At 40.4% G+C, this 15293-nt stretch overlaps 1 protein-coding gene across 1 annotated transcript in view; it reads right to left on the reverse strand.

The window, feature by feature from the left end:
- The window catches only part of DOC2B (double C2 domain beta), a 740104-nt gene that overhangs the window by 172013 nt on the left and 552798 nt on the right, over positions 1-15293 (reverse strand). Inside the window, exon 5 of the mRNA XM_056556880.1 lies at positions 12458-12584. Coding sequence (XP_056412855.1) covers positions 12458-12584 — 127 coding nt within the window. The remainder of the gene's footprint in view (positions 1-12457; positions 12585-15293) is intronic.

Raw genomic sequence — 15293 nt, forward strand, 5'->3', positions numbered from 1 at the left:
ACTTCCTGATTGTTAAATATGGTACATTGGGAACAGCAAGTATATGTTATGAGGCATAGAGTTGCATAAAAATTCTATTTGCAGGCTTTATTCTTAAAGGAGAACTCCAGAATATAAAAATTGTCGCACATACTCCCGGCAGTAAAAAAAATTAAAGATGTACATACCTTCCTCCGTTTCCCTGGGGCCTCCGGTAACCGGCTCCGGTCTCCATCACGATCCACTTCCGGATGAATCATACTGCGCTCAGCCAATCACCAGCCGCAGCGAAGTCCGACCGGCCGGCGATAGGCTGAGCGGCAGTGTGAAAACGCTTCAGGACACAAAATTCTTCACTACACCGGCACCTGCGGCCGGGGCCATAAATGTCACACTGCCGCTCAGCCTGCGGCTGGTGATTGGCTGAGCGCAGTATGATTCATCCGACCACCGGCAACCAGGAAGTGGATCACGGCGGAGACCGGAGCCAGGGGAGCCGAGGAAGGTATGTACATCTTTATTTTTTTACTGCCGGCACTATGGGGGACAATTTTTATGTTCTGGAGTTCTCCTTTAATACATTTGACTAAAACTCTATCTCTTCTGAGGTCAGGTCCGCTTTTCACTTTTTTAATTTTGACAAGCATTAAGAAAGATCTTAAATTTTATGCCCGAAATTGATGTGAACTACTTAGTAGATGAGGACCTTAGACTTCTATTGGAGAGTTGTGAATGCTCTGAGACCTGAGCAGAAGTCAATGTGCAGAGAGGATAAAGAGCTGTGACCATCAGCTACTGTCAATGACTGAGCTGCCTCCAACTTTATTATAGAGTTTTCCCCTTTTACTGTTATCCTTCCTGTGGTGATAATAAGATGACTGCTGAGAAGTGATTGATAGACAGCAGGAAATATGCAGCTCAGTGGTCAGTATGAAAATTATCACATTTTAGCATTTTATTAAGTAAATGGAACATTTTGAAAATTAAGTATCTTTAACATAAACTTGGTTTTAACAAAAGGTCATATTCTGAGGATACATTCATTTTAACATTTAAGAAAGTAGTCTTGTTTGATAAGAAAGCTGACATTGTAAATATTGTTGTTTCTAACCGGCTGAAAGGACTGAATTATATAAAGGTACAAGTGTTAAGAGCTGAGATGGCTATTCTGTCTTTTGTGCAGATAATACAACAGAAAAAGCATTTCTACAAGATGGTCGATTTTTCTAAATGCCAAATCCTGCTAGACTAGTGAATGAAGGAACCATAAAAAGGTTCAACTTACTGTACAGGTAGAGGGCTCTCATGTTAGTGTGTTTATGCACATACAATATATATATATATATATATATATATATATATATATATATATATACATATATATACTCTTTTCATATGTATGTAAACTTGACATTGCAAAATCCGATACTTACAATACTAAACTACTAAATATTCTGAAAAAATATATATTTTTTAAATGGGGTACAAACATACCATCTGGTGGGGCTTACTATAACCTAGAAGCTGGTTTGGTTGTGCTGCTTGGTAGTACTGCAGCATTTTACCAGCAATTTTCCAAAATCAGGGTAAAAAGTTTGCAATTACACCACATTATGCAAATGCAATAAAAATATCTAATAGATCTTGACCCGTGTGGTTTGCATTAGCCCCCATTAATTTTTTTGGTATGTAAAATTGGTGCAAAAATTAAAATTTTGGGCATTCTGTCTTGCTCCAGGCAGTTCCTGACACGGACAGATTTGGCAGCAGAGAGCACTGTGGTCAGAATGGAAATAACTACACAACTTTCTTTGTAGTATACAGCAGCTGATAAGTACAGGAAGGATTAAGATTTTACAATAGAAGTAATTTACAAATCTGTTGAACTTTCTGGCACCAGTTGATTTGAAATTTTTTTCCCCCTCCAGAATAGCCCTTTAAGCATGCATAGGATAGGCATAAGGTTATTCTTCACATAAGATCAGGCCAGGGACTATTCATATTATTCAGGATATTGGGCATACTAGGTAGGCCAAATGGTTCTTATCTACCAACACATTTTATATTAACAACCTGATGAATCCAAAATGACACCTCCTACTATCCATCATCATCATATATTCATGGTGTCTATGATGATCATATCAGCGATAGCAGGGGAAACTCCCTGATTATATACACACACCCTTGAGGAAGTGGCAGCACGAAACAGCATAGGGGTGCAGAGGAGCGTCGTCAGCATGGGTAAGCACATAGGCACCTCAGATTTGTATTTATATATGCACTTTAGATGTTCTCCCTGTGTCCAGATGCAGTAGTCTGCTTGTACATTAGATAACAAATGAGTCTGGTTGGAATAGCAATTGGAGGGAGATATCGATGCAGCCCCATTGATGAGTGAGAACTCCAGACTCTATATCAGTAGATACACTGTAGGGAGGACCCAGATGTGGTTTGTTACTATTTAACATAAGAGTGTTATTAGCCATAATCATTTGGAAATTATTCCTCTGTGGTTGTCCGGACTATGTGGGAAATGTATTAAATCCTGTCCAGAAGAAAAGTTACTTAGTTGCCCATAGCAACCAATCAGATCACGTCTTTCATTTTTCAGAGGCCTTTTCAAAAATAAAAGAAGTGATCTGATTGGTTGCTATGGGCAACTGGGCAGCGCTTCCTCTGGACATGATTTGATTAATTTCCCCCTATATCCTTAAATTATCTTGTCCAGACTTGGATTGCTGTTTTTTAGAAAATGTTTCTATAAAGTGATATTTTTTTTTTAACAGTGTTTATACATTCTATGTTGAGTAGTGAGAAGTAAATAAGGGCAACCTTGTTATCATCCTTAGGGTATGTTCACACTGAGGAATTGGGGCGGAAATCAAGCAGAAATTTTCTGCCTCAAAATATTGTTACTTTTCCACAAGAACTCACAGAGATTTTGCACGGAATTTCGCGTGGAATTGGCGCGGAAATGCAGGTTTCATGTGGAGGAGGAGTATCAAGTATTTCTATTCATAAATTTTTGTTTTTTTTCGTGCGGAAATTCCGCGCGAATTCCGCATGAATTCTGTGCGAATTCCACGCCAATTCCATGCCAATTCTGCGCCAATTCCGCACGGATTCCGCGTGGAAATGCTTCTGACTCAAAAAAAAAAATAACATTGATCTCTATGGGAGAACGACGCTGATTCCTCCTGAAAGAAAGAACATGTTCTTTCTTCAAGCGGAACATACTTCCTCGTCAGAATTCTGCTTGAGGAAATTCCTCAATGTGAACTGAGGGGCAGAAATTCTGTACAACTCTATGGGGATTTTCACTGCTGAATGAATTGGAGAGGAAAAAGCGAGCAGAATTACTCGTGGAAATTCCTCTCCAATTCCTCAGTGTGAACATACCCTAATATCTTTCATATTGGATATAATGGATAAAAGATCTGCTACCCACTAGATATTTTTATTTCTCTACTTTTCATCATTGCACGCATAAGAACAAACACAATTACAATAGGTCGAGAATTGCAAATAAAATCTGCTAATAAATGCATTTATATGTAGTCTACCTGAAATGATGTCTTTGAAAGAAGGATCATGCAGATCATTTACACTTCAAATTTGCTGAAGGTGGACAAGAAGACAAACTAAGCAACTGAAATGTTCAAATGTTCTGACTTTACAAAATAGTAAATAAAAGAAGAGGGAAAACTTGGCTTAGTTACTGGCAAAAAATAAATAAATAAATAAAAATTAAATAGGCTACATCTTTACATCTTTGAGACAGACACTACTCCAACGGGAAATTAAGTTTTGGCATGTGATAGCTCTTCCAAGGTGAAGTACAACCCCTCTACAACCTCTGAAATATTGATCTCTCAAGGATTCCTGACAGTAATCATCAAAAAAGCTCTACAGACTAATGAAACTCGTAGTCAGCATCAGGCACAAAGTGAGACGTAAACACTTCTATATGTTCTCAAGAACTAATACAAGGCCACAGTACTTGTCACCTGGAGAGACCAAACTAATGATGCGCTGGAGGCAGAGTATAATATACAATTATGAACTGGAGGTACATGGCAGAAAAACCATTACATTCATTTCTATTGATGGAAAATATTCAACTTATGTAAGTCCACAGCAATGTCTAAGCACTAACTTTTAACTATCCTGCCCATTATGAAGAATTATGCTCATTCTACATTTTCTTGCTATACTGCTCTGCCGTGGATCGTCTTCTTTTTCTTCTTTATATGGTCCCCTCAGGTCTAGCATTTCTGTTTAGGTATGGATGACGTTCGTCTCACAATCCTTTGCTGCCCGAGGCGGTAGCTGGTGTCAGGAGACTTGGCTATTTCTTGTATTTCCTCACAAGCCAGCCCCTTGATGACGTTTGCGGTCCATCTGTACATCTTGACGTGTCGGCGTCCCTTGATCTCGGCAACCTGCACAATGCAGGAATGCTGGGAACGCCGGCATGTGAGGATGTACAGATGGACCACAAATGCCCTCAAGGGGCTGGCTTGTGAGGAAATACAAGAAATAGCCAAACCCCCTGACACCAGCTGCCGCCTCGAGCAGAAAAGGATTGTGAGACGAATGTCATTCATACCTAAACGAAAATGCTTGACCTGGGGGGACCATATAAGGAAGAAAAAGAAGACGATCCACGGCAGAGCAGTATAGCAAGTAAATGTAGAACGAGCATAATTCTTCATAATGGGCAGGATAGTTAAAAGTTAGTGCTTAGACATTGCTGTGGACTTACATAAGTTGAATATTTTCCATCAATAGAAATGAATGTTATGGCAGCAGCTGCCACCTCAAGCCGCAAAGGATTGTGAAACGAACGTCATCCATACCTACACGGAAACACTAGACCTGGGGGGACCATATAAAGAAGAAAAAGAAGACGATCCATGGCAGAGCGGTATAGCACGTAAATGTAGAACTAGCATAATTCTTCATAATGGGCAGGATAGTTAAAAGTTAATTAAAGGGGTTAGCCAGGCAAAAACTTTTTTTTATATATCAACTGACTCCAGAAAGTTAAACAGATTTGTAAATTACTTCTATTAAAGAATCTTAATCATTTCAGTACTTATGAGCTGCTGAAGTTAAGTTGTTCTTTTCTGTCTAAGTGCTCTCTGATGACACGTGTCTCGGGAACCGCCCAGTTTAGAAGCAAATCCCCATAGCAAACCTCTTCTACTCTGCAGTTCCCGAGACAAGCAGAGATGTTAGCAGAGAGCACTGTTGCCAGACAGAGAACAACAACTCAACTTCAGCATCTGATAATTATTGAAAGATATTTTAATAGAAGTAATTTACAAATCTGTTTAACTTTCTGGAGCCAGTTGATATATACCGTATTTATTGGGGTATACCACGCACCGGCCTATAACATGCACCCTCATTTTACCAAGGATATTTGGGTAAAAAAAGTTTTTTACCCAAATATCCATGGTAAAATGAGGGTGCGTGTGTGCGCGTGTATACCCCGATACACCCGTCGCTGCCCGCTTCTCTCCCCCTGCCTTTCCTGGGGTCTAGAGCCCTGCTGCCGGCCCTTCTCTCCCCCTGGCTATCGGTGCCGGCGCCGATAGCCAGGGGGAGAGAAGCGGCGCTGACAGCCAGGGGGAGAGAAGGGGCAGCGGCACCCATTGCCGGCGCCGCTGCCCCGTTGCCTCCCCCCCATCCCCGGTGGCATAATTACCTGGGTCGGGTCCGCGCTGCTGCAGGCCTCCGGCGCGCGTCCCCTGCGTCATTGCTATGCACGGCGCGGCGCACTGACGTCATGCGCCGCGCCGTGCAGCGCATAGCAATGCATAGCAACGACTCCGGGGACGCATGACGGAGGCCTGCAGCAGCGCGGACCCGACCCAGGTAATTATGCCACCGGGGATGGGGGGAGGCAACGGGGCAGCGGCGCCGGCAATGGGTGCCGCTGCCCTTTCTCTCCCCCTGGCTGTCGGCGCCGCTTCTCTTACCCTGGCTATCGGCGCCGGCAATGGGGCGCCGGCACCGATAGTCAGGGGGACAGAACGGGCAGCAGCGCCGATAGCCAGGGGGAGAGAAGGGCCGGCAGCAGCGCTCTAGACCCCAGGAAAGTCAGGGGGAGAGAAGCGGGCAGCGACGGCCTCTCTCCCCCTGTCTTTCCTGGGGGTGTATCGGCGTATAACACGCACATAGACTTTAGGCTAAAAATTTTAGCCTAAAATGTGCGTGTTGTACGCCGATAAATACGGTATAAAAAAAAAAGTTTTTTCCTGGAATACCCCTTTAAGCCACGAATACCCCTTTAAAAGAGTATGTATAGCAACCTATTAATGTATTCCTTTACATGAATAGGGTAAGGTCACTTATGCCATATTTTGCTGCGTATTTGCTGCTGCATATTTTTCGACCCATTGAAGTCAATGGGTAGCAAAATCAGCTGCGTATTTCGCTACCCATTAACTTCAATGAGTAGAAAAATGTGCAGCAGTAAATAAGCAGAAAAATACGGCACATGTGACCCTACCCTTTTAGTCTCTTTCTGATCTGCTATACTGCTATACTAGTATCCCACAGTATGGTGCTCAAATGATTGGTAGCACATTATTATTATTATTATACGTTGCTTCTATAGTTGCTACCTGAATGTGTCGGCCTTCATTTATGTTGCTGTTGTCTGTATCAGAAAGGCGCATTACCTGAACATTAAGGGTGAGTTTTCACCAAAAAATGCCAAAATGGCCCCCATGCCGTTTTTTCATTGAAAAAACGTTGCGGACAGATGTTAGCTGTAAATCAATGAGAAATCGCAAAATAATTTTTCCACTTTTCGTTTTTTAGGTTTGGCGTTTTTTTATAATCCTTTTTAAATTTTTTTCACTCATTTTTGTGATTTTTCAGCTCCTTGGTGGTTTTGCAAAGATGCAGCATGTTGAGCTTATGGCGTTTTCCCCCTGAAATCTTGGCATTTTTTCTCCCATAGATGTCTATGGGAGTAAATATATGCCAGGACAAACTTCATGTGGGTTTTAACTTTGGCGTTTTTTGCAGGGGGGGTTTATTCTTTTTTGGACTTTTTGCGATGCAAAAAAAGTGATGGAGACACCTTTTTTTTAATAAAATTTCGTAGGGTATCATTATAAAAAAATAATAAAAAAGATACAGTAGTAATGGAAAAAATTGTATTTAACGAAATATATCTTTTTTATAACAAAAGTTTTATTAATTTTTAAACAGGGATCAATTTATGTGGGAGGGCAGGGCACTAAAAATTTAGCCGACAATAATAAAATGTAGTGTGTGTGTTGTTCACTTTTTTTTTTCTTGCTGTGGCGTTTTTTCTGGTGTTTTTTTGGGCCAGAAAACTTAGCCTTAGGGCATGTATCCAGTCATGGTGGTTTTTAGCATTTGTTGCTTGTGGCAAATAGTAAAATTGGATTCCTTCTTCTCCAACTTGGAGACATAACTATAAGGCCATGTTCACACGTCCAGAATGTCTGCACAGATTATCTCTATGCGGACCATCCCGGAGACTGGGGACCCCGGCATAATATTCAAGCACTAAGACCGCACAGGAATGCACCATCTCATAGACAGCAATGAATTCTGTGCAAAGTCAGCAGAAATAATAAACAGGTTCATTCTTTCTGCGGACACGGAAAATGGAATTTCCGTGCCAGAAACATCTGGCACGGAAGTTCCGCCATGTGCACAGTGCAGCAGAATCCCATTGAACAGGGCCTCTGTTGCTTTAAAATCTCTGGCGGAATTTCAATGCGGAATTCCTCATGGAAACATGGCCTAAGAATGGGCTATATATCTGTAAAAACACTGCACTGAGTCAAAGTTCTTGCAGAATAGATATCTTTAACCAACACACACTGTACAATGTATCTTAATTAGTTATGAAATAAGTTAATTGATGCACACAAAGAGAAAAAATGCTATTGAGAAAACAGTTGGGCACATCTGAATTGTATGATATATAACAGTCTTTTGTATCAGCATCTGGTAAATTAAAACATTTTTCATTTATTACAGTGATATTTGTAATAATTAATGATAGTAGTATCATCATATTGAGATGACAACAAGATGTAATGCAGATAGATTCACTCATAATACAATCCCTGGCAAAAATGGAGGAATCACTGATGCTCCTCCAAACAAATAAAAGTTCATTACTTTAATTAATGGCATTTGTATTCCTAGATCAAGTAGAGGAAAAATATATGTGAGGTGGAAAAATCCCGTAAACCCATTTGTACACCAGTTTTTGTAAAAGGCCTTTAACCCATTAAGGACACAGCCCATTTTGGCCTTGAGGACACAGCCAATTTTCATTTTTTCATTTTCGTTTTTTCCTCCTTTCTTTTTAAGAACCCTAACCTTTTATTCCTCCATCCACAGACCCATATAAGGGCTTGTTTTTTTTTGCACATCCAGCGGTACTTTGTAATGACATCTTTCATTTTACCATAAAATGTACTGTGCAACGAAAAGAAAAAAAAGCTGTTTTGCAATTTTGTTTTATTTTATTTATGTTTTTTAATTTACGGTAAAGCTGATATGCTCTCTTTATTATATGGCTCAATATGATTAAAACAAAACATCTTTACATCTATTATTCTACTACATTTAAAAATTACAAAAATAAACTTTTTAAAAATTTTTGTAAGAAATTGAATATGCTTTAAATTGTCCTATTCTGACCCCTATAATTTTCTCATTTTTTTCATTTATGAGGGCTTACTTTTTGCACCATGATCTGTAGTTTTTATCAGCCCCACGTTTTCATATATGGGACTTTGTGATCACTTTTTGCTCCCAGGAGCAGCCTGGAGAGGGTGAGACCTTCTGCCAACACCTTGACTCATTGGACCCCTGCTAGAGATGAGTGAATTTTTGAAAAATTCGATTTGGGCAATTTCCCGAAAAAATTCTGTTCAGTCCGAATTAATTTGCGGCGAACCTGTATTAAAAATGTCTATTTCTGGCTTACAGAGAGCCTCAATAGGGGTGTAGAACACTTTTCCTTGCTGTAACACGCATAGGGTGTGTACTGGGTTAGGGAAATTATACTGTTATTCAGTATGACAGGCAGATTAGAGGTGTCGCTAATAGAATCACTGTTGCAAAGCGGCACAATGACAGAGCCTGGAGGTGGCATTAGTATGAGGAGATCATATAGTTGAAGAATGAGACAGCCAGGAGGTGGCTGGAGACTTTAACAGGAACAAAATGGTACACCACTTAGATGTACGTTTGTGGTATGCACTTATGAGGGGAGGACAATGTTCTCCAGTACGCTTAAAACAGTATTTGTCTACAACACCAGCAGGTGTGTACTTTTGGCTGGCCTTTCACCGTATCTAGGCCCTTAAGACTTTAACATGAACAAAATGGTACACCACTTAGATGTACGAATGTGGTATGCACTTATGAGGGGAGGACAATGTGCTCCAGTTCGCTTAAAAACAGTATTTGTCTACAACACCAGCAGGTGTGTACTTTTGGCTGGCCTTTCACCGTATCTAGGCCCTTAAGACTTTAACAGGAACAAAATGGTGCACCACTTAGATGTACGAATGTGGTATGCAATTATGAGGGGAGGACAATGCGCTCCAGTATGCTTAAAAGAGTTTGTCTACAACACCAGCAGGTCTGTACTTTAGGCTGGCCTTTCATAGTATCTAGGAACAAAATGGTACACCACTTAGATGTACGCACAGGTCACACTTAATAGAGGACAATACGCTTTTAGTGCTCTGCTCACCCTAACTGGCTGGCTACTATTAGCTTTTCAGTTGTTGTACACACCAGAGCTGCAGCACACAGTCGCTATGTACTACAACCAAAATTGCACTTTCTCTCTCAATCTCACTCCCTTCCCTATCAGTGCTTCTAGGCTGGATTTGGGCTTGAGGTGAATCAGTGCTGTAAAAAAGCTTTTCTGTGCAACACACTGCTCTCTGTCCCTCTCTGCAATAGAACACTGATGTGAGTGGCTGCAAGATGGCTGCCAATTATATAGGGGTGGGTGGCTGGCTGCTGATAGGCTGCATGTGATTCAGGGTCATCCCGCCTTCCCTTCCCGCCTTCCCAGGATTCCTTGCCCCATGTCCTCACATGTGGATCCGCCATTTTAGATGCCCTGGAGCCGGGACCTATCTCAATGGAGTTTAATGAAGCGATTCGCACGATTGAATCGCGGCGATATTCGCATTCATTAGGAATCAAATTTTTCCTGAATTTGTCACTAATTCGGATTTGTCAAATTCGATTTGCTCATCTCTAACCCCTGCAATAGAACTTCAATTGGAACAATGAGTCTCATAAAACCATGTTAATGATCGATATTAGCAAGTTTGCTGATGTCTGCCATTAGCGGCGCGGTCCCGGCTGTAGCGTAGCTCCTGTGCTTGCTTCATGTTCATAATGTATTGTATGTCCTAGTACACTAAGTCCCAGGGCACCATGACATACATTCATGTCATAGATCCTCTAGGGGTTAAAGGGGTTCTCTGTGTAATAAGCTTATAACAAAATATCCCCTAGCTGATAACTTTATTGATCAGCTGTGATGTTTGTGGACTCTAGAAAGGAAGTTTTTGATTTTCCTGCAGCTCCACCTTAGAGGAAATTAAGCATTACATAGTGTCCATCTGAATTTATGTATTGACTGAATAATATAGGATAGGGCAAGTTCTCCAGGGCAAGAGATACTCTGCAACTGCCCTCCACTTAGGCTAAGAGATGAGAATTGGGAACAGAGTACCCCTCCATTATAATAAGTTGTAAAATGGCAGAATTAACCCTGGTGGTTAGAAAAAGTATTTCAACTCTGAACTTTCAGCAATGCTAGCATACTGGTATTGAAAGTGTGAATATGTCCTGGGACAAAGGTAGACAGAGTGGGCAGGCATCATTTGGGGGGGGGGGGGGGGGGGGGGAGGAGGAATAATTTGTGAAGTCCTTGCAGTCTATCCAATTTTAACTGCTTTCTTGAGATGGTGCAAAGAGTGGGAGATTCCTACTATACAGTACAATATGTAGCCAATTAGATTTTTGTTTTTATTTTGTTTGTTTCAGGTATGCTTACTGCGCCTTTCTCATCTGTATCAATTTACATATTTTATACCAGGCAATTTTAACCCCTTAACGACAATGGACATAAATGTACGTAATTGTGCCGTGGTACTTAACGCACCATGACATACATTTACGCTCCGCCATGACCGCGAGCACTGGACCGGTGTTCGCGTCATGCGTGGCAGGTCTCGGCTGCTATCAGCAGCCAGGGACCTGCCGGTAATGGTGGACATCCGTGATTGCGCGGATGTCCACCATTAACCCCTCAGATGCCGTGACCAATACAGATCATGGCATCTGTGGCAGCGGTACTTTAAATGGATGATCGGATCATCCGCAGCGCTCCCACGGGGATCCGAACATACATTATGGCGGACGGAGGTCCCCTCACCTGCCTCTGTCCGTCTCCAGGGGTCTTCTGCTCTGGTCTGAGATCAAGCAAACCAGAGCAGAAGATCACCGAAACACTGATCAGTGCTATGCCCTATGCATATCACTAAACAGTATTAGCAATCAAGTGATTGCTATAAATAGTCACCTATGGGGACTATTAAAGTGTAAAAAAAAAGTAAAAAAAATGTACAAAATGAAAAGTTAAAAAAATTTAAAAAATCCCCTCCACCAAAAAAAAAACTAAATCATACATTTTACCCATTTTACCCCCAAAAAAGCGTAAAAATACAATTAATAAACATATTTGGTATTGCCACGTGCAGAAAAGTCTGAACTATCAAAATATTTTGTTAGTTTTCCCATATGGTGAACGGCGTAATCATAAAAAAAAAAATTGCGGAAATGTTGTCACATTTTATAAAAAATTTTTTATAAAAAATGAACAAAAAGTAAAACCTAAGCTAAAGTGGTACCGATAAAAACTACAGATCACGGCACAAAAAATGACCCCTCATACCGCCCCGTATACGGAAAAATTAGAGAGCTATAGGTGGTCAAAATAGGGCAATTTCAAACATATACTCATTTTGTTAACATAGTTTGAGATTTTTTTTAAGCGGTACAATTATAGAAAGGCCTATAACAAGGGCATCATTTTAATCGTATTAACCCACAGAATAAAGAAAACATGTCAATTTTACCATAAAGTGTACACCGTGAAAATAAAACCTTCCAAAATTTGCTAAATTGCAGTTTTCTTTTAAATTTTCCAACATTTTCCTTTGGATAGGGGATAAGATGTCTAGGGGCGGAGTACCCCTTTAAGGCAAAAATGGGTTTGGTCCTTAAGGGGCTAATAATATATTAACATTATTTTCTGTGCTAACTGGAATATCTTCATCATTTTCTTTACAATAAATAAAAGAAAAATATACAATGTTTTTGCAGTAAACTAATTATATGCAACAAAGCTTTCAGAAAACAAGGGCTTACTTACAGGTAGTTGTTTCTCTAGACAGATGCTAAAATTTTTGGTTTGGTTGGGCTTTAGTTTCTTCAGAGGAATTCTTGTTTCACCGATGAATTCATTGTGGCGGAACTTATCCTCATCACAAACTGAAATTCTAGACAGAAACACAAAAAAAAAAAAAAACCTTGAAATGTAGAATAAGAACTTCCAAGTACCATAACAGGAATGTTTGCAGGATCTTGTCAAAAAGGAAATTTCTGGACAACAAGATGTAAGCACCTACATATGAACACATGCATGTGTCAGTGACATATAATAACATTGACACAAACAGTGCCTCTAGAAACAGTCATGTGCCTAGTAAGTGTACTGGTAGATACACTTAAAGGAGCCAGACACTTTTACCATTATAACAATACAAGCCAGAGCTTCCGTAATGTACCAGCTACTAATTCCCAATATAGTTTAAATCAACGAGGCACCATAGTCATCTACCAAGCCCCCATATAGTGTCAACCACATAGACCACAGATATTGTACTAGTCATACATTTTTTTCATAGTATAAGCCATAGAGCTTCTGTGCAGTTTGTCTGTTTCTACCTTCACTCAGATCTCTTACAAATGACTTTCTCCTTAGTGGTGAGTACCACCCCTGAGGACAACTGCCTTATAGAAATGCATTGGTTTTGCAGGAATATAAGCATAATTTTTTTATGACAGTGAAGATATCTAGTGCTGTTCAGGACTTTTGTGATCACTTAAGAGAAGAGACTTAACTAAAGCCCTCTTCTGTACAGCACTGTGCCATAACTCAATTCATGTTTTAAAGACATATAATACATTTCTATTATTTTAAAAAGGGAATATTTAAATTACTTCAGTTCCTAGAAGTTAGAAGGCCATAAAGATTTGATTTATGGGGATCCGAACTTCAGTACCCTTAAAAGGGTTTGGAAAAAAAAGGACATAAAAATAACATACTGACCACTCCACTCACTTCTGGTCCCACGCCATCATTGTTCCGGACTGCTTGATGGAAGGGTTGTGACATTACCATACACATGTGATGCTGCAGTCAAATACTCAAAATTACTAAACCCCTGGGCCTAAGCCCGGGGAAAAAAACCCTATTAAACTACCCCTAAAACGTAACCTTTACTGTACTTGTTAAAAGGTATAATCCCCCAAAAAATGAATTAAAACTGATAACCAATTGATCTAGTGTAAGTGCGATAAATTACAGGAGACTGTGTCCAATTGTTGGTCATATAGCCCTGCAGTGGCTATTTCAGCAAGAGATCATTTTGGTATCGCTTAAAATATACACTCTATTGCCGCCTCTACATGTTTTGCCGCATCTACGGCTTTCTCAAGAGGCAATAGTGGCAATGGCTGCTGCAAAATGGCGGTGGGGGTATTTATAACCCATCCCCCTGATGTCATAATGGTGAGCCCATTCGATCTTTACAGACACTCTGACTCAGATCACCAATCCCGTATATTTAGTAATCAAAGCCACCTGAGTAAGGTGCTGCACTCACCAATCATGGATATGCTGTGTCCTTTTTCGGGATGTGACGTATGTACGCCGCACTCCGTCATCCTACGATGCCGATATTCAGTGCCTGTACCATTACTGTGCGTCGCGAATGTCCGCCGCGCACTGTGAAAGACTTCTATACTTGCGTTCGTCTTTTAATCTAATACGTATGCGCAGAAACTTAGAAGTGACACTCGCATCAAGTAGCGATCTGCGTATGTGTTGGCACTTAGACCAAACGTAGGGTCAATCCCTACCTTCCTCATTACTACAATCTGGATGTCCACATAGAAAAAAGGAGTAGCTTAACCCCTTAAGGACTCAGGGTTTTTCCATTTTTGCACTTTCGTTTTTTCCTCCTTACCTTTTAAAAATCATAACCCTTTCAATTTTCCACCTAAAAATCCATATTATGGCTTATTTTTTGCGTCGCCAATTCTACTTTGCAGTGAAATTAGTCATTTTACCCAAAAATGCACGGCGAAACGGAAAAAAAAATCATTGTGCGACAAAATCGAAAAAAAAACGCCATTTTGTAACTTTTGGGGGCTTTCGTTTCTACGCAGTGCATATTTCGGTAAAAATTACACCTTATCATTATTCTGTAGGTCCATACGGTTAAAATGATACCCTACTTATATAGGTTTGATTTTGTCGCACTTCTGGAAAAAATCATAACTACATGCAGGAAAATTTATACGTTTAAAAATGTCATCTTCTGACCCCTATAACTTTTTTATTTTTCCATGTATGGGGTGGTATGAGGACTCATTTTTTGCGCCGTGATCTGAAGTTTTTATCGGTATGATTTTTGTTTTGATCGGACTTTTTGATCACTTTTTATTCATTTTTTTAATGATATAAAAAGTGACCAAAATACGCTTTTTTGGACTTTGGAATTTTTTTGCGCGTACGCCATTGACCGTACGGCTTAATTAATGATATATTTTTATAGTTCGGACATTTACGCACGCGTCGATACCACATATGTTTATTTTTTATTTTTTTTACACTGTTTTATTTTTTTTATGGGAAAAGGGGGGTGATTCAAACTTTTATTAGGGAAGGGGTTAAATGACCTTTATTAACACTTTTTTTTTACATTTTTTTTGCAGTGTTATAGGTCCCATAGGGACCTATAACACTGCACACACTGATCTCTAATGCTGATCACTGGCGTGCATTAACACGCCTGTGATCAGCATTATCGGCGCTTGACTGCTCCTGCCTGGATCTCGGGCACGGAGCAGTCATTCGTCGATCGGACACCGGGGAGGCAGGTAAGAGCCCTCCCGGTGTCCGATCAGCTGTTCGGGACGCC

This window comes from Hyla sarda, chromosome 2 (assembly GCF_029499605.1).
Source record: "Hyla sarda isolate aHylSar1 chromosome 2, aHylSar1.hap1, whole genome shotgun sequence".
Classification (NCBI taxonomy): Eukaryota; Metazoa; Chordata; class Amphibia; order Anura; family Hylidae; genus Hyla; species Hyla sarda.